The following is a 25,124-nucleotide window of genomic DNA, read 5'->3' on the forward strand; positions in this document are numbered from 1 at the left end:
GAACTTGTCTCATCTAGCACAATGCTGGACCACTTCAAGGTGAAGGGACCTTGTTCATCTCCATGAAGTCTGGGATTGTAAGGATATCTCCAGCAGAAAGTACTTACACAAAAGGTTCTCTTTGGACATACAGACCAAATTCAGTCATCAGAATTTCTCCTGGTTTGTCGTCTCCCATCCTGATCTCCATCAATCTTTGCTGTCCACCTCAACCAACCTCTGCTTAATTATCACCTGAATGAGGTGTCCTTCCCTTACAGCAAAGAGTTCAGGAAGCATTTGGACAATGCTCTGGGCACATGGTGGGTCTCCTGGGGATGGTCATGGACTCAATGATCCTTGAGGATCCCTTCCATGTCAGCACATTCTGTGATTCTGTGACCTTTCCTCTGATCCCTGGCTCTGATCCCAGCCCGTCCCCTGAATCTTGCTCTGTGGGGGTTTCCCAGCTGCGGTCTTTGCTGCTGTAAGAATAATGCTTTCATGGATGCTTTCTCACCTGGGAAGATGAGAATGTTGTTCTGACAGCCCTGCTGCCTGTGCAGGACTGACATCTTAATCAGCAGGCAAAGCCAGGAGATGTGACTTTCACTCCAAGCCGGGGATAAAATTGTCTCTGCCTTCCCCCTTTGCTCCTTTTGCTCTGACCTCCCTCAACACACGGCTTGCCTTCTAAACTGGCTGAGGCAGGTGCTTTGCTCAATCTCTCGTTTTTGTGTGTCCCTAGCAGGGAATCAGCCGTGAGCAGAAATGGCCTCTCCACAGACCCTTCTGAGCCAGGCTGTGTCTCAAGGCATGGTCTGGATGTGCCCATTCCAGACACCGCCAGGACTGACTCACAGGAGCTTGACTTACTAGTCAAGCTCTAAATATTCAAGGATTTATCTAGAAATAATGTAGCACTTGCCACTATAATTACATCGTTCTGTTTTCTCTAATGATTCTTGACTCCTACTCTAAGCAGTTGTACCTCTGGAAGGACCTGTTATTGGGAGTTGCCCGGAGTGGAAATCTACATGTGAACAATCATTGAAAGGGGACAATGAAACTTTCTTGTGAGGAGCTGTGTTCCTCAGAAGAGGGTTGTATTTATTTTTTTACTTATTTATCTCAAACCATCCCCCTTCTGCTCTGTTTTGTCTCCTTTTTCACTTGCTGTGAGAAAAATTGAAAGTCAGATATTCAGCTTCACTTTTCTCATGGTTGCATAACAGGCAGGATGTGAATATACACAGCATGTTCTGCAAAACCAGAATTTTCTGGATTAGGTACTTTTGGTTTCAATGGATATAGCCAAGTGACTATATAATGAATACTGATATAGACAAGATATTTAAACTAGCCATAATTACTGATAATCTCTTAAACTTTTGGCACAAAAATTCATTATTTTACCAAACAAATTGTCAAGCAATATTTGCCAGAAGATACTTTGTATATTTTATGCATAGTTACTTTTGATTCTTAAAACACCATTAAAATTAATTTTCGGACAAGAATAAATCAAGAATAATGAAGAAATTCCTGAGCCAGTTGCACAAAAGCTGATGTTTGGCTCTTAAGAATGCTTTTCATAGCAGTCAGTAATTAGAAAGGGAAATTCCCTGCTGGTGTAGAGCTACCATTTTGTTCCCTGTTCCCTGCATTGTTGCTGGGGGTAGGGTTATTATGCAATCCCTCCCGAGCTCATCCTACCAGACTGCTCACTAATTTGTAGGCTGTAGGTGTAAATTGAAAAGCCTTCATCCTGCTTCTGTTTACTTCACAGATTGAACCGGGCTCCAATTATTCTCATCTGTGTGAATTGAGGCACTGTTGCTGCTCTTGCCTCTTTTTTTCTCCTTGTGGGTGGGCACAGCTCATTTGAACCTGCTTTTCTTTTCCAAAGAAACTTATAAAAGAATGAGCATGTAAGAGGTAGCTTTGGTACTTAGTGTTCTATAACTTTTTGAATTATATATCTTGATACAGTCGATAGTGTAGTAGAGGTTCCTTAGGGCATTGCCAGTGTTTATTCATTACTTGTCAGGCACACATCAGGGTTTTGTTCTCCTAGAACCCATTTAATCTTTTTTTTTATTTTTATTTTTATTATTTTTTCCTCCTAATTTCAGCTGGATGAGTAAAGTTGACTCTGCTTGTATGGGAGACTTAATTATACCTGTTATTGCTCTCTTTAGCCTGTTTGTCACAAACTTATTTCAGCTAACAAACTGCTTTTAAATCAGAAGAATACAGAGTAGAGGAGAGAGGGGACATAAAGTAGCAAACAAATTATGAAAATGGAAAAAATACTTTTCACTACAATCTCTCTTGAGCAACAGGTACTTTCCTAGGAAAATTAACTTCCTATTTTATATGATTACATGAGGAATGCCTTCTGGAAGCTTCAGGGAGGTATTTTAAATGGTTGCTAAGGCAGCAGCTTGCCTCTTATTGCTGTCCTTTCGCTCTGTCCTTACTCTCTTTACTGTGGGAATCCCACATGTAGGAGTAAATGAAAAACTTGTTGGAAGAGCCCATCCACACCCACCCCACTAATCCTTCCTGTTAAGCAAATCTGCCCACACATTGTGATAAATCCCAGATTAAGATAATCATAAATGTTTTCTGTATTAGCTGCAGTGAGGTTTTTGACTGTGCAAAGTTTCTTGGCTTCCTTTAGAATCTTTCAGTAACCCGGTTTTGTTGTCCATAAAGATTATACAAAGTGTTTGTATGAATTAGAAATTAGAATTGGGTTATGATATATATTTAGACACTGGCCTTATATAATGGCCTTAGCTTCAATACCATGTGTTCCAAACAATAATTTCTTAGACATTGTGTAAGATTTCCCCAAAAGATGAAAAAGACCCATATGGTAGCTTCTCAAAACTCTCTTTTTTTTTCTTTTTCTTTTAGTTCATCTGATGTTCCACTGATTACTTTACTTGCAAAATGAATTAAACCCACGTTCTGAACAGCCAGCTTTGTGCATAGTGCAGATGTTATTCAACTGGCAGCTTTCACAGGAAGAACATTGTGTACATGGCAGTGTGTTCTTAGGCTTCTGAACCCATTTGCACTCTCTCTGCTGACTATGAGAGAGATTTGGGATTTCCTCTTGGGAGGAGCAAACCTGATACAACCTGTGGAAAAGCTGGTCCTGGAGTTTCACCATTTCTGGTCATGTTTTTAATATCTATACACATCACGTCCTGTAAAAACTTGGGATATGCCTGAGCCTTATAAGCTAAACTTATATAAATATGGAAAGGAATACTGCAGGATTAAAAACATGATGAACACATAAAGGCAGATAAAATGCTAAGCTCATTAAGATACTTGAAAAATTCTCTTGAATTTTGAGGAATCCTAGCTAAATGTTTTCCCAGTTAAATTTACTTAGTCTTGTCCTAATGATTTTCCCTTGTCAGTGCTCCACATTTGCATATTTATGGATATAATACAGCTCTCAAATGTTATTTTATATTGTCTCTCTGATTAAGACTTCAAAGTTTTTTACATGAACTAAATTCCATAACCATTTTTCTTCCTGGAATGTGAATTTATGATATCCATTTTGCAGAAGATGAAGTATTGAAGGAACTTGCTCAAGATTACATATCACACTTGAGCCATGAATAAACTTCAGGGGTTCTGCTCTTCACAGGCAGTGTTCACCTCCCAAGTCAGGAATGTTACAATAATCATCCCTCTCCCTGAACATAACTATTGTCCATGCATAAAATAACAAAAGTTTGTTAAACGTGTAACCTTCAAATCATGAATGTGAAGTATAATATAGAGATTTTTAAAATAGGGGAGCACTGTCTAATTTGATATATTTGTGGTAGGAACTGTAAAAACTATTCCAATAATGATAGCTGTTGTCCTGGTATGTATCAAAAAGATAAGCAAATCTTTTCTGCTACAGGATTAAAGTGATGAAACCCCTCCAAATACTCTCCTTAGCACTCTAGACTTAGTCACTTAAACAAATAAATGTGTTTGGATTCATACTGTGTTTTAGCTCTTCCTGTTGTTTGGCACAGAATCAGAAACAGCAACGTTTACATGTATTTTGGATCACTAAACTGGATGGTGTAATGCCTACTGTGCTCTGTGTAACATGGAAGTGTTTCTTTTTTTTTAAGTGAAAATAAGAAATAATAAGAATCTCATCTAATTAAATATGTTCCTTGCCTTTAATTTTAATACTTCTCTAATTAGTTCATATTCTGGAGATTAGCTGTCATTTATCAAGTGTTGGTATCTCCTGCTAATTAATCTTTCTTTTAGATGTGTTTGAGTTTCTGACCATCACAAGGAGCTGTTTTTCCCTTTCTGAACCAGGTTTTGTTTTTATCCTTTTTGCTCAAGTTTTTTACAGTTGCATTCCTTATAGAATTATTTTCTCAAGTACCTGTGCAAAGTGTGTATGAATAGTCTCAAAAGATGGAAAAGCACAGAAAAAGAACAGATCCAGGGTGCTGACTTTGAGCTTTATACAGCTTTTCATTGAAATTTATTGAGAATAATTCAGAATAATATTGAGCCTATCAAATGCCTCTGAACAAACACTGGTGTGATTGATCATCTCTAACACCTGAGACTGATTTCCTGCATCACCAAAATTCAGCTTTAGGAGTGAGAGATGGCTTCAGACTCCTCATGACTTAGAGCTGACCTTAGAGCAGGGCAATATTCAGTTTCTGCAATGAAAATACGAGTTATTTCTTGCTCTTCCATATTCATGTGCTGCAGATGCTTAGATAGATGGGTTAAATTGTTCCTGTCCCTTATGATGAAATTCTCAGATAAAAATTTTCACAGTTACACACTTCAGATCCTCACATAGGAGTCAAGAAGAAAGGGACAGCTGTTTATATTCCTACACAGCAACACTTCATCTTTTTGAGAAGGTGGTTTTGTCTGGACTCATATTTGGTGCTGCACTGTGTAAGTGTTTTGAAGAGAAGCACAGTGAGAAAATGAAGTCATCTGGCTGAAAGAAGCTTTGTTCCAGGTTGGAAAAACTACCTGTAGCAGATCAAATGTAGGAAAAAAAGGCAAGGAACTCCAAAGATACAATTTGTAATGCAGATGAAAAATGAGAGCAGAAATTCATTGAATGCCTACTTCAGAAAATCATGGAGCAGTGTAGGTTGGAAGGGACCTTGAAAGAGCATCTGATCCAACCATTCATGTGAAAAGGAGTCTGGATTAATTTATTTTGACCCTTGTCCAGGCACCTGAAAACCTCCAGAGATGGAGGCTCTACCATGTTCCTGTGGAGGCTGTTCAATTGATTGATTATTCTCACTGTGAAATTTTTTTTTCTAGAATCATGGAAGATGCTGAGTTGCAAGGGGCTCCCAAAAAAGAATTTATTTACCACCCTCTCAGTCTATAATTACATATATTGAATTTCCACTCATCCTAATGAGATTTCAAATGAAACAACTTTATAATCTGGAAAAACATAATAATCAGAATTAAATCCCTTTGAGATAAATTTGTGGGTTTTTCTAATTTTTTTTTAGTTGTTGTTGTTGCCATATGTATGATGAGAGTACAATTTTTTAATTGGGAAGTCTATCCACAACCACGAAATTGACACACATAAAGAAAACTGTTATTTCAAAACAAAAAGTGCCAAACAGCAGGAGCTGAAAACTTAGTCTAATGCTTTTATACAAGGTTCCTCTGGAGCTTCAGTAATCAGCTGTCCCTTATGCAGCTTGTCTTGGAAATTCATTTAGAACATGTAAAAATTGTCAGAAGCAGATTTAACAAAATCACTGCCTTTTATTATTTGGTTTTAAAAAATTGTTTTATGCCAAGGTCTTGACAAAATTCATGGCCCATGTGTAATATGGAAATACCAGTAAGTGAACATTTCATTCAGTGTATGGCCCTGAGATTAGCTCTGTTATTACAGTGTTGATCTGTGTAGAAGTAGAATTTGACACTGCCATTTCATTTTACAGCTCTGTTTTTAGAATAGTTCAATTTGCAGAGAGATTAAGAATTTTATTAGAAACCTTTACCAAATTTCTTTGTTATCCTACTTTTTTCAGAATCCCTTTTTACTTATTTCCTCCAGAAGATCTTAGACCATGGGGAAATACACTGCTGCATTGAAGACAATAGGAAACCTCTTTGGAAAAAACACTACAAAAAGCTCTGAAATCAAACAAAGCCACTGACACACAACCTCACACGCAGGCTCATGCAACCACCGAAGCTTTCAGTTATTTTTCTATTACTCGAGTATCTCTTAGGTTCCCATAATGAGCTTTTAGTGCAAGACACTGTTCCAAAAATTGTCTAAACCATGTTTTAATGGGAGCTTTTCTTTTAGTCTCAGCACTTAACTGACTTGGACTTTAGTCAGCGTTTGAGGAGAGCTTACCAAACTCTTGAAAAAAATCTGTTCTGCCCACAAGAGTCTCCTTTTTGCCAAACTATGCCTTTGCAGTTGTCTGAATGCAGTGTGTCTTTCTGAATTAGAATCCTCACATTCTGGAAGGGAGAAAGCAGAACCTTTTGATTTCTTGTAAACTCTTGGCCTGCAGGTTTAATTTGCTCAAGGTAACATGAAATTCGGCTTTATAAAGCAGAAGGCAGGGGAATTGGTGGTGAATAGAGGATATAATCTGTCATGTCCTCTAAGGAAGAGAGGAACTGGAAAAGCTGTGCATTAAGTTCATCAGCACATCAAAAGTACGAGGAGCCAGAGCCTGGATTATTATCTCTTGACTCTGTCTGATGTTCAGGCACACATTCACATGCACACAAAAATCGTGGGGGCTTTACAATTGCTCACAGCTCCTGTCAGTGCTGCCAGAAACCTCTCCTCAGTTCCTGAGGCTCTTCTGCACCAGCAGCATTCCTGACCCGGCAGTGGGTGCGAATTGTTCAGCAAAAGATTTGAGAGCTTTTTTAAGGAGGCAAATGCCTTCTTAAGTTTATCTTCACGAAGCCTGTAGTTCCAGATCACTGGAGTTTCTTCTGTAAATGTGGTTTTAGCAGTGGATTAAGTCTCTCAGAAGTAGATTATGTTCTGAACGCAGTCATCCAAAGGCTGCGAGAATTTGTGTGGCATGGGCTTGAGCTCAGTTGGGATGTATATTTTGGCACTGAGACACTCAGGAGGAGCATGAATTGCACATGTGCCAGAGCTGCTGATGCTTTAAAGCTGCAACACTGAGCAGGACAATAATGCTATTAAAAATATGTATTTTCTGTAATCCTTAAATCCCTTCTTAAGCGAGGAGCTCCAAGTGAGGTAGCTATTCTTGGCAATACAGCCATAGTGCTGAGCAGTGTAATATTTTCTAAAATGAAGGTTAAAGGAAAAGCCTGAACAAACTAAGAGACTGAGAAATGCTGATCCAGTAAAATGTGCAGACTCACATTTTACTACGTACTTCAAATGACCTTCATCAATTCTGGTGTTCCTAAGAGCAGAAGAGGCAATTCCTTTGTGCTTTGCTGCCCACTGTTACACTCTATTGCAGAGAAGTGTCATCTCTACAATAATGCTGTTATTGATTATATTAGCAAAGAAGCTCCCTCTACCCTTAAGCCCATGTTGCACTTTATACTCCACAAAGTATTAGAAAGTAATTAGAAAGGCCTCCTTTGGCTGGCAATTAATGCTCTGAAAAATGGAAAAGAGAGAATAGCTGGGGAGGAAAGCAGTCCCTTATCATCCCACTGCAGGGAAGGGAGCACCTGACACACAGAAAGGTGCTTCCAGTGCTCGAGCTATGTATGTTGTCTGACCAGCCACTATACATTTTCTTCCTTATCAGATCTTTTATGTGCCTCCTCAAATTTAACATTCCTTTTTCTTTGATTGACTGGTGGTGCAACTACGTTCTTATCTGGGATTTTGTTCCTGAAATAAAAATGGCAGTTCCTGAGTTTTAAATTGAGTTGACAACAAGCCCGGATTTCCTTGCCACAGAAATGTAAATGGGAAATGCCAGTGTGAGCAGAGGACAAGGTCCATGTCTTCTTCTGTGTGAGTCCACAGCAAATATTTCTCTGGAACCCAGATTATTCATGCATTGCTCATTATGGGGCTAGAGATATTGGTAACATACAAGAGCACAAGAAAGATAATCTTATCAAAAGATAAGAGTGTAATTAATTTCAAATGGCAGAGACACCTCATCAGTATCATTTAACACCAACTTTAAGAAGCTACTGTACTGCAGTAATTAGTCAGTAATGACTCTCCCCAGCACATGTGGTTTCTTCTGATAGGAGGGTCACGTTTCCTTGACTGCCCTTAGCCAAGCTTTCTAGAGCTGATAATAAGAATAGTGGATTTAGGATTGGATCATGCTTTCTTTCAAGTATTGTTGCATTATGAACATGAGAGCATCTTTTTTTCCTTTTTTAAATTTCTTAACTCCTTGAGAGCTTGAAGCTTATTTTCAGGGTGAACAGAAGTTCTGGACCACTGAATTTAAAATACGTTATTGACTGGCCTTGAATGGTGACTGGAGGTCCTTACTAATGAAATATCTATTAGCCATAGTGGAGGCACATTCCTTCAAGCATTCATAAATGGAATTTTTGTGCAACAAAATTCTGTGCATTGACAGAGGCAAGGACACATGGGCTCAGGCAGATAACGACAGGCGCTGCAGAAATTGACTAAAATCCTGGTACTCGTATGAAAAGTTTCACATTGTTTTGATGAATTAAGAATGTGCTGACAAAGTTTTAATTTGCATTTAGCAAAAATGAAAATGCTGAGTTTTGCTCACAGCAATTAGGGAGTCCTTTAGCATTCCACACTCTTGTCCATAAACATAATTCTTCTTTATCCTGGATTCAGTTGTGCCAGATACTGAGCACTCTGCATCAAACTTTTTAATTACCTTAAATTGTATGCTTAGCATAAGACCTGGAAGTTGATTAAGGTTCATATTTATAAATCTTTGGTTTGTGCTGAGACTGGAAGAATCTGAATGACTTCTTCACCATGTGGATTTGGAAAATGTGTTTGAAATAAGCATTATGTATTGCTAGAGTTTGGTTTAAATGCATGTGCCCTGGTTTAAGACAACACAGAAGGCCAGGTCTGGGGAGGAAGCTCAGAGCTTGATTTGTCCCTTTTCAAAGAAGGATGATCAGAAATAAATGCAAAAAAGAGTTCTGTGATTTGTTTTTTGATTGAACATTTAAAAAACATTAGCACTCCTGGAACTGATGCAATTGCAGTCCTGAACTAGCAAGCCAGTGCTAGAAGGAATTCTTAATATTTTGGGTAAACATTTTGGTCCCTTGTCTCCCCAGAAATAAACACCCATATATTAGCCTTTTTAATGGATTATATAGGTTTTCACGATTTTTTGGTGGCAGGAAAGCTTCTCATCCAGATATAATTTCCAGGTTGAAGGAGACATCCAGCACAAATTGGAAAAGAATTCATACCTGGATGGGGAGGAGAAGGTTCAGGTGTCTGAGCCATTAGTACAGAGATTGCACCAGAGAGGTTTGTACCCTAAAAGACGCTTCTCCACACAGCACCAGTCTCCTTCAGGACAGATTTCACTCAGCCTCTTTTGTTGCTTCCCTCTGCTTTGTAAAATGAGTGTAAAACACTTCACTGGACCAGCAGGGACGATGCTGGCTCTGTAACTTGAGGGGAAAGTCTTCAAAATAAACAGAGCAGGGAGCTGAAGACACATCAGTGCTTTCCATCAGCTGAGTGCCAAGCCAGTGTTTCCCCTTGGTTCAGGACCTGTGTGAGGTAGAACAGCTCAGAAAAGAGACTGGCTGAAGGTGTAAAACCTTTCAGTGACAGTGAACTGTTCTATTTGCAGGGACCCTCATGGCAGGGAGGAATGATGAATCTGACTCCATGTTCTCAGAAGGCTAATTTATTATTTCATGGTACTATATTATATTAAAAAACACTAAATTATACTATACTAAACTAAAGAATACAGAAAGGATACTTACAGAAGGCTAAAAAGATAATAATGAACTCCTGACTCTCTCCAGAGTCCAACACAGCTCGGCCCCAAATTGGCCAATGAGTCAAAATAACTCACAGCAGAATCCAATGAAACAATCACCTGTGGGTAAACAATCTCCAAACACATTCCAAAGGAGCAAAACACCGGAGAAGCAAATGAGATAAAATTGTTTTCCTTTTCTCTGAGGTTTCTCAGCTTCCCAGGAGAAAAATCCTGGGCGAAGGGATTTTTCAGAAAATGTGAATGGGACAGTGAACAGCCTAATTCAGAATGGATTTGTGAACCTACACCTTCCAACTCACAAGCAGAGTCTTCAGTGCTGGTCCCAGAGCACACTCTCATAGAATGTCTCAGCTTTTTGCAGGATAAATAAGAGAAATAACTAAATAAGTTTTGTCTTCTGATCCCATTGTGCAGCCAAATGAAAATATAACAAATTCTTCACAAACTGAGGGTCTTAGTTTTTTTTTGTTTGTTTGTTTGGTTGGTTGGTTGGTTTTTTTGGTTTTTTTTTTCACTGTTTAAATTTCCTTTTAAACTAATCATGCCACAATCCCTGGAAACACTGAAAAAGTGCTCTGATGTAGAAGATGCAGTCCTCAAACTCCAGCAGCTCTGCCAGATTTGTTTTTGTTCTGCTTCCTGGGTTCTGTGAGCATCAATGCCCTGAGCTGGGAGATCTTTGATAGAATTTGGCTGTTCTTTCCATGAAAGCGAGACAAAGGCTTGGTACACAGGGGGCCACTCCAACTTTATGTCTTCCATGGATTTCCCTGGCTTGAATTCCAGTTGACTCTCTGAGCTACTTTTCCATTTAATTTGAGCACTTGGTACATGGCAGAAGAGGCTGAAGGTCTGGACTCTCAGATTTATTCTCTTCCCAAAGAACTCCTATTTATGAAGTCTGAGAACAACTGGAGGTGTGACAAACTGTTAAAGGATAATAAGTAAGTTATCATAGAGCATTTGATATACTGGTTTGAAAAAGGAGCTCAGTGTCTGTATCCCTGCTTCACAGGCTACTCTGAAGTGGCTTGGGAAGGGTTGCTCAGCAATCCAAGTCACATCTCACTCCCAGTCGAGGGTTGTGTGCACATTGCCTTGCTTTATATCACTTTCTTTTATGAGGCTGCAAAAGCATTTTGTTCTTTAAACAACTTCCCAAAGCTTTTTTTAATCTGTCTAAAAATCAGATTAGAAGGCTCTCTTTAATGTGAGGTAGCTAATTGTGCACATATATCTGGATACAGGGGTGGGAAATACATTTAGGAATTAACAGTGGTTTTCTCACTTTCCAGAAAAATATGTGTATTATAGACTTGAACGAAACTGTACAGACTGAACAAGAAATGTACAAAATCCTCAAACTTTTACTTCTTTCGAGTGATTTTGTCTAAAATTTCTTGATTTCTATACAGTATTCCCTTCAGCAAGCAAAGTTTCTCCCGACCTAAAGCACTTGAGACATCATCTATCAAAAGCTATTTTTTACCAGATTGGAGTAGTGGCTATTTTTTTGCCAAATAAATAATGTTCACACTGAAATAGTTTGACAACGGAACACTGAGCATAAATAATGTCCCTGTGGAAGTATTCCACACAGAGAAGCCTGCATGGATCTTTGTTGAGGTTTATTGTGGTTATACTCTCATCTGAAATGAGTGTGTTACTTTTATCGTCTTGGAAGGACTGTTGGCACTCTGATCTCTCCATTACATGAAAGACAGAAATAAGAAATCTGTGAGAGCCCTAAGTCGCTGTGCTCCATTTTTTTAAATTTTTCAGTATTGGATTTAATTCTCTATAGTTGCTATTTTGGGTTGGCCAGAGGACTGCTCTGACTAATGCTGACTCTGTTCCCAGGGGACTGCTAAGGTCATCACAGCACAGCCTTCATCAGTGTCCCCATCATCCTCGCTGGTTATGAATCTGTTTTAAGGCTGCAGTGGGACAGCTCTGCTTCCTAATCTTGGAACAGAGTTTTGGTAGTAAAATGTCTTCATTTTCATTTTACAATCATAAAATTTACTCTTTTTTTCATCTGCTGTTTCATGCTTCCTTATTTAAACTATGTTTAGACCATAAAACCCCCTCTCATTTAATAGAAAAGCAAATCCATTTCTTTAGCTACTGCCTGAATATAATGAAAAAAACCTGTAACCCACAAATGAATGTGTTTGAATTGGTCAGTACAGAGTCTGACCTCAGCAAATTTACTCTAAATTTAGGTCTAACTTGATTAAATTGTACATCAAAGTGGGTCAAAAGTCCCTTTTCTTTGAACTAAAATTTTCAGTCTTTCCCAGAATCCATACACAATTTCAAATACTCTAAATCTGCTGTGTGGACTGGACAGCAGACATGGGAATGAAGTTAAGCCATTTGTCATGCAAGGCACAGAGTGACTCGTTGCTTTTGTACATAATGTCACACGGAGTTCCTTTGCACAATTTCCTGGTGCTGGTGCCCCTGGTGCTGTGAGTAATTTGTATGCTCTGGTGCTGGTGCCAGGGTACTCTCTTTGGCAAGAGCCAGCTGGGGCACTTTGGGTCTTTGTGTGCCAAGGTGTGAAAAGCAAGTTCAGTGTTCAAAATAATTCTCAGTTTCTGGTGAGCATTGCTGGAGAGCACTGGATGTGCTAAGAAGCTAGAATATTTGGAAGGATTTCAAAAGATGGTAGAATTTGTAAAGATTTTGTCCTTCCCCTGCTGGAAATTAGTGTTTGCAAATTGCTTTTTAAACATGAAATTAAAGAGTTTTCCTTAGTCGAAACAACTACTTAAAGAAAACTATCAATAGAACCCAATGTGATTTATAGCTATGAGGATAATGACAGCTTTCTGGGCCTGGTATGGTTTCTCTGTTGGAGAGGATAAAAATAATGTTATCTGGGAAAAGCTGGACTATCTGCCAGCTCCCCTCCCCAGTAATGCAGTCTGATAAAGCCAATTTACCAAACTGTCTTCATAGAGATGTTAGTGTTGTAGTCAAGGGGGAAACTTCATGGGAAACAAAGATGGAACTTTGCACCTTCAGTCCCCTCTCAGTGACTACTTAGATGAAAACTGCCTCAACTCACAACAGTCTGTGCTCATTCATCTCTCAAGTTGTACTGACAGCATCAACTCAATTGGCTATTTTAATTTTAACAAGCATAAGCCTTCAGTGCAAGCTTTATAATTCAGCATGTTAGAACTTTAAGTTAACTAAGAGTGGTTCTGAATCAAGAAAAATATACAGTATAGCATTTTACATTTACTAAATCCTGTCAAGCTACTGTCACCTATTTCTGGCAATACACATACTTTACTCTTTTCATACATATTAAAGAAAAAAGAAATAGCTATTTTGTTAAGCTTCCCATAGCCAGGCTTGGGCAGGAGAGCCTGTTTGGTGTGAAAGCTGGTGGTGTGTAGTGCTGCATCTTTACTGCACTTCAGGCTCTCGTCACCCTGAACTGCTTTATTTCTCATTTTGTTTGAGTTACACCTTGAAACAGACCCCGCAGCAGCCCTGAAGATCCTGCCTGCCCTGCAGGAATAAAAGACCTCAGGTTTGTTTGGACTGCAGAGAAAAACACAGCAGATTCTTGATAGCAAAAATATTTTTCCTCAGGTAATGATTACAGAACTAAATTTGATTTCTAATTGCAACTTTGTGAAAGATCTATGTAAAATTTGTGCTAGAAGTTATCAGAACGTGGTGATAATCTACAGGTGTATTTTAGCAATGCCTTTCTTCAATAAATCTTTGAAGCACTTTTCTCAGTGCTTCAGAGTAAGCCCAACCCTTACCAGAACCAAATCCTAACCCCAACCCTTATCAGACCCTAGCCCTTATCAAATCCTAGCCCTAATCCTTATCAGGCAGCCTCAGCCTTGTGATGCACTGCTAAGGATGGCCAGAGAGCCCAGCAGTGCTCAGGGGTTCTGTACAACCTTGAACCACAGTCTGCACCAAGACTGGCTACTGACACTGTATAAAACATCCCAGTTCTGGTTCTTCTGATTCTGAGCACAGACTCTGAGAGAAATGCTGTGTCCTTTAGTCAGACAATATGGCTGTGTGAAGCATATCCTTGAGATAGGGTTTTTAAACTGACTTTGTACGTCGTTAATTTTACGTTCTGTATAATAAGCTTTGTACTAGATTAATCCCTAAAGGCCAAATATTATTGCTGTTACATAGACCCAATGTTCTTTTTTATAATTGGAAAGTTTCCTCAAGGAGAAGACAGTTTTGCAACATTCATATTAGCTCTTCCAAGGAAGAAATCTGCCCACAAAGATGCTTATCTTGTGAACTTTTAGCTGTGTTCTTTTTTTTTTTTTTCTTTCTTTCCTGTAATTCTATTGTTCCAGTAGAATGCAGCTGTTTCAGTGAGTGGAAAGTGATGATGTGTCCACAGAACAAGGAATGGTGCTGAAGGTCCTAGCCAGTGGTTCCAGCTAAGGAAGTGGACACAAGCCAGTAGAGGGTTTATGTAACTTCATCTCCTTTTGTACTCAGCACTAATCCCTTTCTTTGTGATGTATGGTGTTTTGAAATTTTTTTAACTTTTTTTTTTTTCAATACTGATATAAATTTAAGGATAGAGAGTACAACTGCGTGGTTTATTTGACTCATAGTTTACAGGAACCAGAAACAGCAAGCTTTGTCAGTCAGCATGAAATGCTCCAATTCTGAGAAAACCAATTTTCCCCTTTATTTTAAACAACTAAGCAATTATCCAGTCCTGCTTTTCAGGAACACCCATAACTTGATCTCAACCACATCAGTTTTTGGAATAAGCAAAGAATGCCTGGAGCTGGTAAATTTTCCCATGTAGTATCCTTACTTTCATGTTTGTAGATTTACCCAAGTCCAGCCAAGTTCTACCTGTTGTGACACTCATTCAAATCCCAGTTAACTCCAAAAATCTTGTTCAGGATTTATGCCAGTTTTCCTGAAAGAATAAATTGGTCCAGCAATACCACAATCATAATGGGGAAAAAAACCCCCAAAATAAACGACCAAAACACACAAAAAAAAAAAAAAAAAAAAAAAAAAAAAAAAACCAAAAACCAACCCCAAAAAAAAAAAAAAAACCACCACCCCAAAACCTAACTAGAATATTAAAATCTTATGTCATTTTATTTGAGGATTCAAAAGGAGAACTCACATAGATATCCCTCCCTCTGAGGGTTCAGATTCTTTTGCCAAGTGTTTATCTTTTGGTTTTAGGATTTTTGTCCAACATGTGGGTAATTTTCTGGCTCATTCTTGAAAATGTAAGGCTTCCCATTACAGATAACCTGGGGTTTAGAAGCTATAATTCTGCAAATGCTATGTTTTAATCTGCGTGCCTTTTCCCTGCCAAATCTTTCCTTCACGCCTATGTGGTCTGATTTGATTCCAGAAAAAAAATCAGGATTGTATTACATGTCTCTTTTTTCCCCCAAAGCTTGCCAGGATGCTATTGCTTTTCTCCTGCATGGGAGTGGAATAATATCATCCACCGCCCTAAAATATCATGTCATTTGTCATCCTGGAGTATAAATCAGGATTCCCTTCTTATCACTCCTAAGAAACTTTTTATAAATAATTGAACCTCCATGGATACAGAAAGAACACCCCCCCCCCCATCATTTTAACAAATAGATTTGAGATGGTTTATCTGAAATCCTAGAATTTCGAAAATTCTTGTGTTTATTATATATCGTAAAATGACGTTCTTTAATCATCTCAAATCAAGTGGCATTTGGGCCTTTCCAACTAATTTAGGAGTTTTGTACTGCATTCTGTCAATGTCAGTAGCCTTTACTGAGAAAGCTTCTGTCCAATTTTTCTTCAAAGGAATGCTTTTTGGGAGACCTTATGATTTTGTGCTCAGTGTTTTCCAGTAGATACTCATTGCATAAGCCTCCTGCTTTGATGGTTAGTGATGCAGGAAATCGTGATGTAGCCTGGGGGCTCAGCCACTTCCTGTTCTTCCAGGGTCATGTTCTAAAATGCAAACAGAACTTTCGAATTAGTTTATTACAGAAATACTTGAGAAAACTCTTTACTTGCTAATTTGAAGGAATTAGATATGCAATAGAAGTGCAAAAACCATTTCTGTGTACACTTGCTGCAACTGGAACAAAGATGTTCTTCAATGTAATGGCTGTCTAAAATCCAAGCACATATTTCAGCTTCTGCTTTTGCAGACAAGTCGTAAATTTGGCTTGTAATAACTACTCACAGCTCCTTCCTTTGGTTGTTGGATTTGGTTTTGGGGTTCCCCACCCAGACACAGCTGGGCAGGGGAGAGGATCCGATCTGCTCACCTGCCGGACTCCAAAGAGGAAGTCTCTCTGCGAGTGCTCTGCTTTTGACCCCTGTGTGTTCTCAGAGGCGTATCCGAGTCCCCAGTGGCCACACCAGGTGCCAATCTGAAATTTGGCCACTGATTGGTTTGACCATAACTTCCCAAAACCTTACTTCCGGGTCAAACCATGACACTTGTGATTCCATTTACTGTTGGGAAAAAAGCAGGATGGGTTCAACTGGAATAAGAATTTATTTGACATGCAAATACACATGGGTAGGTCTACAGTGATGACTGCTGGAGGAATGAACTTTAGGTCTTATTAACTGAAAATAGTGGATTTATACTTGGAGAGCACCAGTTCATTTCACTTGGGCTTCTCAAGAAACATTCATTGGTGGAACGTGTGCCAGGCAAGATCTCAACCAGACTGGGAACAAGTTTCATTGGTCATTGTGGAATAGCTTGTATCTGATCAGTCCTATTCATACTTATGTGTAATTACATAATCTTGACCTGGATTTAACATATTCTTAAAGTTTTTACCCAAGACTTTGCATCTGGCATGGGAGCCAGTGTAATTTGTACAGTAATTTGTAATATTTCCATTTTTTAGAAAAACTGTTCTTTTAAAGAATATTCTGATGACCTCCTAAGAGCCTTTTCAATGGGAATTACCATGCTTTTGTATAACGTGCAATAGTGTTTTATTGTGTATGAGATGGTATAAAATCACTCATTCTTCTCTCAGAGCTGCCACCAAAATTGGGTTTTGATTGCGAATGCATTGCTGTGAGATAGGGATAAAAGGTCAATTGATATGGTCCTGGAATAATTGAGACAACCTTTCTGAGGGATGAGTAGGCAGTTTTATTTCTTTATTTCACTGATGCAGGAAAAAGGCAGATGGAATAAGTACAGTTGGTGGCTAAAACAGAATTGTTGGTCAGGGATTTCTTGGTGCTCCACTTACACACATTAAATTGTATCCAGCAGAAGTAGAAACTCTGCAGTCAGCTTAAGTCTCCACTGGATCCCACACTTCCCACTGCTTCCTGTTAATTAAAACCCAGCAAATGTGCACATTGTGTTTGCTTACACTGATTCTACAAAGTGTTCAAAAACTTGAGGCGTACTAATGGCTTTAAATTTAAAACTCATTAGCCACTGCCCTATTGACCAGCTAAAGAGAGTTTCTCAGCCCTCCTCTGGGCCAGCACCACTTCATTCTGCCATGGAAATACAGAAACGTTTGTTGGCTTAGCTAAAGATGTTTGGGAATGCTGGCGGTATCCTTGGGTGAGATAGCAAGGATGCCCACTCACTAAAGCAGATCTGGCTCAATTAAAGATATTGCCTCTCTTTTTTTAGAATGCAAAGGAGTATTTTTTTTTTTGTCAAAACACTTGTTTAATCTTGCGTTTGCTGCCAGAAGATTGGATTCTTTTTTATAGTTTAATTGGAAAAATTGTATGTTTGTGTGTGTGTGTGGTGTTAGAACCAGGATTCTGAAAAAGCCCTTTCAGAGCTGAATCTTGCCATAAATTGATAAATACAGCTTTTTTCTCAAAATTGTAAGGTTTGCAATTCATTGTCTGAATGCTGACCCATTGTTTTGTGAATTGTGGCTTCATCAAATGAAACAGGACCGCTGAGCATTTTGAAGAGAAATTTTGCAATATCAGAGCATTGTCTGTTTCCAGAAAAAACTTAACAGTTTCTATGAAATGTCTTTGAGATCTGATGAACAGAAGGTTTAAAGTACAATCCATGAAACACATATGCAGTGAGAAAGCTATTTTGACATGACACCTTTGAGTAAAATCCTTGGAACACCAGTTCCAAATCTGCCTCTCTGGCTTTTGACTTGTACCATTTTAACTTTTCTGTTAACCATCAATCAATCAAAAAAGCAAAAATAGCTGCAGTTTGGACTAAATAATGGAATCTCAATCATCTGAAATGATTAATATTTTATTATTTTCAGTTCATTAATATTTACAGGGAGCTCGAGTAATCAGGATCCACAAAAAAAAGGTTATTTCCAGTGCTGCTTCAAAAGGTCTGAATTCTCTTTACCCAGAGCTGACTTATTCTTCTGTCTTTATTTTGTGAGCTTTTGGTCTTCAATTCAGTCTGCATGTTCTCCTTAAATTCTCAGTAGTGCTGAGCTAAGCAGAATTATAAATATTCCACTCAAAGAGAACATGAACTGACAAAACACACATGGAAGGCGTTGGCCATGCACGTCCTTATCTTTTTCCTGTTCCTCTCCTTATGTTTCCCTAGATCATAGATGAAGAAGAAACCCAGTTCATGAGCAATTGTCCTGTTGCTGTGACTGAGAGCACACCCAGAAGGAGGACACGCATCCAGGTGTTTTGGACAGCTCCTCCCGCCGGGACAGGCTGTGTCATCCTGAAGTAAGTGTTTTAAGGCATATCAAGGTAAAATTCAGTTAATAAATTGAATATTTATTGGAAACAATGGAGTTCTTAATTCTTTTTTCTCTTTGGACATGTTTTACTAAGTTTAGTTCTACTTGCAGAGTGAAACATTAGCAATTTAAAGCCTAAATATATTGTATTTGCAGGGTGACTCGTGGCAGGAAGGAATGATGACTCTGACTCCATGTTCTCAGAAGGCTATTTTATTATTTTATGATACTATATTATATTAAAGAATAGTATAATATACTATACTAAAGAATACTACACTAAGAAAGGATACTTACAGAAGGCTAAAAAGATAATAATGAAACTCGTGACTCTCTCCAGAGTCTGACACAGCTCGGCCACAGCTGGCCAAAGAGTGAAAACAGCTCACAGCAGAATCCAATGAAACAATCACCTGTGGGTAAACAATCTCCAAACACATTCTAAAGGAGCAAAACACAGGAGAAGTAAATGAGATAGTTATTGTTTTCCTTTTTTTTCTGAGGCTTCTCAGCTTCCCAGAAGAAAAATCCTGGGTGAAGGGATTTTTCAGAAAATATGAATGTGACACCTAAATATTCAAAAGGAACCCCAAGCCTTCAATAACCATTGAGTCAGCAACTTTAATTGAGTTTATTAGCCTTTAGTTTCACATTAAAAAATATAAAAATTTTTAATTTTTAAGATCAAAATTGCATTCCTCTGATGGGTAAAAAACATGCTCTTTGTTGAGATGAATAATAAAAATGTTCTGCAAAGTCATGATTGTCTAAACAGACCTTTATCAGAAAAAAACAGATCTATTTGTTTAGAGGTGAGTTCTTTTGTTTTAGACCTAGTGATCATTTACTGATATTTTGCTATTATTACACACTCTCATGTGGAATCATGCTATTCAAGCAGTAAATAGAGATAACTCTATGTATGCTCACTTTGATTTAGGGTTGCTCATTGGTCTGCAGAACTAGAGCGCCAGAGAAATACTGTCCTGTCTCTTAGGACTTTGTTTGCTGTATTTAATTGGACAGATTGGTCAAACATTCATGGGCCATTGGGATTTCTTTGCTTGTTTTGAATCCATGTCTGGCAGAAGCCTTACAAATTGCTAAGATGTGCCGTGCGGCAGACCAAAGTATTTCAAAGAAGATTTTCAGTGCTGGGCATAGTGACTTTTAGGCTTTTAAGGAAATGGTGTCACAAAGGTTGTGCTGAAGATAGTTCAGACCTATTCGGGAAAATGTTTTATTAGAATTGCAACTGATTTCTGGACAGGCTGTGAAATTGCCACCAGCAAAAGTTGTCTGTGGCTGTTTTCCTTTCACCCCGTGCTTCACTTCTCCTCCTGCTGATGGGCACGAGAAAAATCACCGTCCTCTTCCACATCTCTGAGGGTTCTCTAGTCTCAACTCTGGCTGTGGAACAGTCTCAGATCTGTGGCAGTGTGCTTTTACTTGCTGCTTCTTAGTTTCAGTGTGATAATTTTAAGAATCCCCTGTTTAGTGTGTACTAAAGCAGCTCAAGAATACACTTATTTTCTTAAGCTCAGTACAGACAAGTGTACATTAGGCTGTAATAAAACCTGGAAATAACTTCTGTTATGTTTAGAGATGGAATTTTTTTGAGTGTTCCTTTGGCAATCTAGAAGATTCCTTGAGTGTTGCTGCGCTTTTTATCAGTAAAGCTTCTTGGTCTTCCCCCCAGGACTGACCCCCTCTTAGCTGCATAACCAATATTGCTTGAGGCACTTACTATTTAAGTAAATTAATAATAATGTGATGATGCTTTATATGGCTTTTTAAAGCGACAAGATTTAAAGTTTAATCCACTAATGATATTCAACAACACAAGTTGATGGATTTATTTTTTTTTCATTACTATCCTAAATAGAATTACCATTACCAAAACAACCCCAACAACCTAAGATCTGTATTTTTCTTGCTGAAACTTAAGACAACTGTGGCTGAAGTCAGTTCAGGTCTTGTCAGAGAAGGAATGCAGTAAAGTACCACCAACTGCAGGATCTTGATAAGTGTTTCTTCTCTCTCCTTGCTGCTAGTCAGGTCATGCTGGATGTTCAACTAAACTATATTATACTAAAGAAAGGATACTTACAGAAGGCTATTTTTTTTCTGTGAAGTACTCGAATTCTTGCAGAAAAGTCATGAGAGGCTACAAAATGTAACAGTCAGAGCTGCAGTTCTGATGTCCTGCACATGGAAGTAGGAAATTGCCACTGCCTCAAAGAGCGTGCAGAGGGAACCAGTGGACACAGCCTTCTCAGGCTGCTGGATGTGCACCAGTGAAGACTGAAACAATGGAGTGCCAGTGAAGATCTAGATTAGCTGACTGGTACCAGCCCCCATAGCCCATTGGGGAAAACAAAAGAGCAGCTTGGAAATGCAGGCTCCAGGAAAAGGAAAAATTTTGGTGTTATGACCACCTATTTACAGAGTGCTGTGGGTGTCTTTGGTGTGTGTGTGCTGCTGAAAAGTGAAAAGAAGTTGTTGAGTACCTTTCAGGAAAAACTGAATAAGAAATAGGAGCTTCCTTCCGATGAATGCTGTGTTGACCTCAGAAGGTAAGGAACAGCTCCATGCCCAGGACTGTTTAAAGAAAGAATGACCATTATTGAGAGCGGCTGATGCCAGAAATGAACCTCATCATGTGTGTGGCATTTGTTTGTGCTGCACTGCAGCCCTCCATGGGCCCATGCATAACAATCACTCCTGGCATCAACAACATTTACATTTTCTCTTTTGCATGTAAAGATTTGATGGCATCTGAATTAGAGTTTGTAGCCAGCCTTCTTCACAAACCTTTATGGTCTGCTCCCATGGAATAGAATGGAAATTTTGGAAATGATTTGGAAATAATTATTGGAACATTAGAAATAATTACTTTTTAATTATTCTAGATGATAACAGAAAAAATTAAGAGTTAAGTCCAAACTCATAATGGAAAAATTCTGAAGCCTTGAACTTTAAGGGAAACAAACCCTCTGTAATTTTCTTTCTTCTGTATGTGATGGGAGTGAAAATATTTTTTAAATTGTCAATACATACCTGTTTCAATCCTTGCAGACTATGATAACTTTGTTTTAGAATTTCCAAAATAGAATGGCAGCATTTTGGAGCATGTTCTGGATCACGAGGATTTACTTTTTCCCTATGCCCTGATCTGCTGACTTCAATATATTGAAAAGTTAAACATAGTCACAAATTAAATGTAACTGATCCATAAAAACTTATTACAGTTTAAGTACCAAATAATGCCTTTTTTTTTTTTTTTTTTTTTTTTAGTGGTATAACTAAGTAGAGAGTAGCTTTTTCCAGGAAGCTTTTCCTGAACTAGTAGTGAGGTTTGGGAACAGCTATTCTTCTGCAGTGTGTGGAGTCTGGTAGCTTTGGTACAAAGACTTGCTCAGATTTGGGTGGTACCTCCCCAGTGCTTTTCTAGGCATAGTGCATGTGGTCAGTGTGGCTGTGACAAGCACAAAATGACACAGACAAATGGGAACATGTAGCTGTAGGGTTCAGTAAGGGATCCTAAATAATTTCACATGTGCACACCTGTAACTGTAATGCTAAATTTCTGGGTGACTGCAAAATTCAAAGTTTAGTGGAAAAAACACATTTGAATTTGACTTATTGCTGCTACCTTGTTTTCTAAAACAAATCTTTTGTGTGAAGATTTAGAATTGTGAGGAGAAAAAAGAAGAAAATGGATTAACATATGATATTATAGTGTAATTGTTTAGTTGAGAATAATTAATGCATTTTTTTCATTCCCAACAAGAGATGACAGTGAAATACCCTAAAGGTTTGAATCCTTCTGGACTCTACTGAAACTGACAGCACTCAATGTGCTTTTGGGATGCAAAAATAGCTCAGGCTCCATTTATGCACACACTTAGGCCTGTGCTTGAGTCTCACTGAAGATAAAAGATAAAAGACTCACTGCTTGGGAGACCCTCAAGCTTTGAGCCCTCTTTTTTATTTGTCTACTGTTGTCCAAGTTGTCATGCTGTGCACAGCCTACTTGTTTCTGTGTTCACAGTGCAACTTTCCATGTTTCTCTCCCTTATTTTTTCCCCCTTGTTTCTTGTGATTGATTGCACATCAACATGTCACTCATCAAGATGGGAGGGCCAGGTCATTCCTACATCTTCTGATAAAAGTTTCTGGTTTAAACTTCACTTACTAGATTTCTGAGCTCTTCAGAATGCATTTGCTTGCTAGGATCTTTGAAAACCTACTGTTAAAACTTTCTTGAGAAAAGTTTATGTCTGTTTTTGATATGTGCAATTATACAGAAAATAATTACATAAATGCTAGAGCAGTGGCAGAGCCTAGTGGTGTTTGTATCATCACATGGAAGTAGAGAAATTTTCAGGGTTTTGAACCCTGTCTTGGTCAATCTGTTTTAGTATTTTGTTGAAGTGAATGAAAACTGTTTTAAGAAACACCTTCTTTTTATTAATATAAACTTAATATGCTTGGTTTAGCATATTCTACTTTTCATAAAAAGTAGAACAGTAAACATGCACTTTTTAAAAAATATTAAGCTAATATACAGAGGCTGTGCTTAATTCTATTAAAAACCTCCAAGTAATGGAAATTTATCTTGTTAAACAAGAAAAATCTAAAGTATGGATTTCAAATAGTGATTTGTCCCATTGACCAATAAAAGGACAATAAATGTTTATTGAAAGCTTCTTAGCAGTGATGGAAAATCACCTCTTTTAGGTTGCTTTGGGCCCTAGATTCAGCTGGTTTGTTCTGTTCCTCAAGGCAGTGTCTCAGCTGAGCGTGGTACTGAGCAGGTGGGTAAAGGTCTGACCCAGGTAATTGGTGGGAAATACAGAACAAACAGTCTGCAAGTCCTTTAGAATTCTGTGATAGAACAAAAGAGTGAAGAAAATTTGGTCAAGTCCTTAGCTTGTCACATATTAAAATTTCATGGTAGGGAGGATCTTGTTAATATCCAAACTGAGCAAATCTGTCAGCTGGCGTAGATCTCATGAAGAGTCAAATACTGTGAGGTGGTAATTATCTTCTCCTCCTTCAGCATTTGCTGCTGAGGCTGAGATTAATAGTTAAATGCAGTAAATGATGGCCACATGCAGATAAGTTATATTCAATTTACCATGTAGAGAAGAAACCACAGTTTACAGTTGGCTCTTGAACTAATTGAGTTCTCAGAAAACTCATGTGACTTGTATGGCAAATGCGGCAAAAGTTCCTGCAGACAAGTTATTTATTTCTGCTATACATATCGTGCTTAAAACACCAACAAATTAAAATCTGCTATCTGTAAATAGTGTTTATTACCATTATCACTTGCAGAAATGCGCTGGGTTCATCGTGGCGTCTCTGCTGTTTGTTTCTGGGAACGTGTTCTGACCTATCTCTAGGGAAATGTTTTATAGTTCTTGAGGAAAAGTGTGGAGCTGCTTGTTTTCCTGAATATGTAATTATCATCATGATTTTAATTACACTGGCTCTTGTTAGCATGTAATGAGAGAGCAGAGACATTTTAAAGAATTGCAGCCTTCTAAATAACAAGTATGACATATTTAGTGTGTATCAAGCAAAATCTTTCAGATGGCTGTGCTACTGGAGCAAAGCTGTCATATCCACGAGGACAAATTCAGTTCCAGTCCCTGGGTCTGGGCCTTGGATGTAACACTCAGTTTCCAACCTCCTTGTGGGTTCTGACCATCCTCTTCCTCTCAAGCTGCAAAGCTCTGAGGGTGAAGGAACTCCAGTTTTTAAACATTTACCTTTTGATTTCTTGTAACTTCAAGCATTCTGTTCGTTCAGGTCACTTGGCCTGTCACTCCGAGTAAACACTGCTGAAATGTGTTGTAGGAGAGACTAAAAAAAGAACCAAATGTCATAAAACCTCAGGAGTTCATAACTGCATCTACATCCTGAAACTGTCTTGGTGTGCAGCCAAATCTCTTCTCTGCACTCAAAACTCAAGATGAGATCCCTGGGCCAGAAACAGAGCATGAGGCACCTGGATAACAAGGCCCAAAATTCACAAGAACAGCTCTGTGGTGTGTAAATTAATATGTGATCAAACCATTAACCCTGTGTTAACAGGAGTGTTTATGAAGAAGGCAAACTGAGGTGCATATAAGTCTTTCAGAATTAATCTCTCTTCCTATAGGTGTTGTTACTGTGATTCCCACAAAGCCAATATTGCATAAATTTGCCTCTAACAGAAGAAGTTCCAGTTGCCAGACTGCTTTACATGGGTGCAAGCTGCAGTGCTTCTGAAACTATTGCCAGTCATGTAAAAACATCTGATAGATGATCACAGAGTTGAATTTAAAAAACAATAAAGAATTAAGAATTATGTACTGTTGCAGCTGAAAAATTTGTTTGCTGCTTTTCATGCTTGTCC

General features: G+C 38.4%; 1 protein-coding gene across 1 annotated transcript in view; it reads left to right on the forward strand.

Annotated features, from left to right (window-relative positions):
- Nucleotides 1–25,124, forward strand: part of SPON1 (spondin 1) — a 185,666-nt gene that overhangs the window by 15,910 nt on the left and 144,632 nt on the right. The window contains exon 3 of the mRNA XM_041485915.1: nt 18,568–18,701. Within this exon, the coding sequence (XP_041341849.1) occupies nt 18,568–18,701 (134 nt within the window). The remainder of the gene's footprint in view (nt 1–18,567; nt 18,702–25,124) is intronic.

Source organism: Pyrgilauda ruficollis, unplaced genomic scaffold (assembly GCF_017590135.1).
Source record: "Pyrgilauda ruficollis isolate IOZ18807 unplaced genomic scaffold, ASM1759013v1 scaffold119, whole genome shotgun sequence".
NCBI classification, from domain to species: domain Eukaryota; kingdom Metazoa; phylum Chordata; class Aves; order Passeriformes; family Passeridae; genus Pyrgilauda; species Pyrgilauda ruficollis.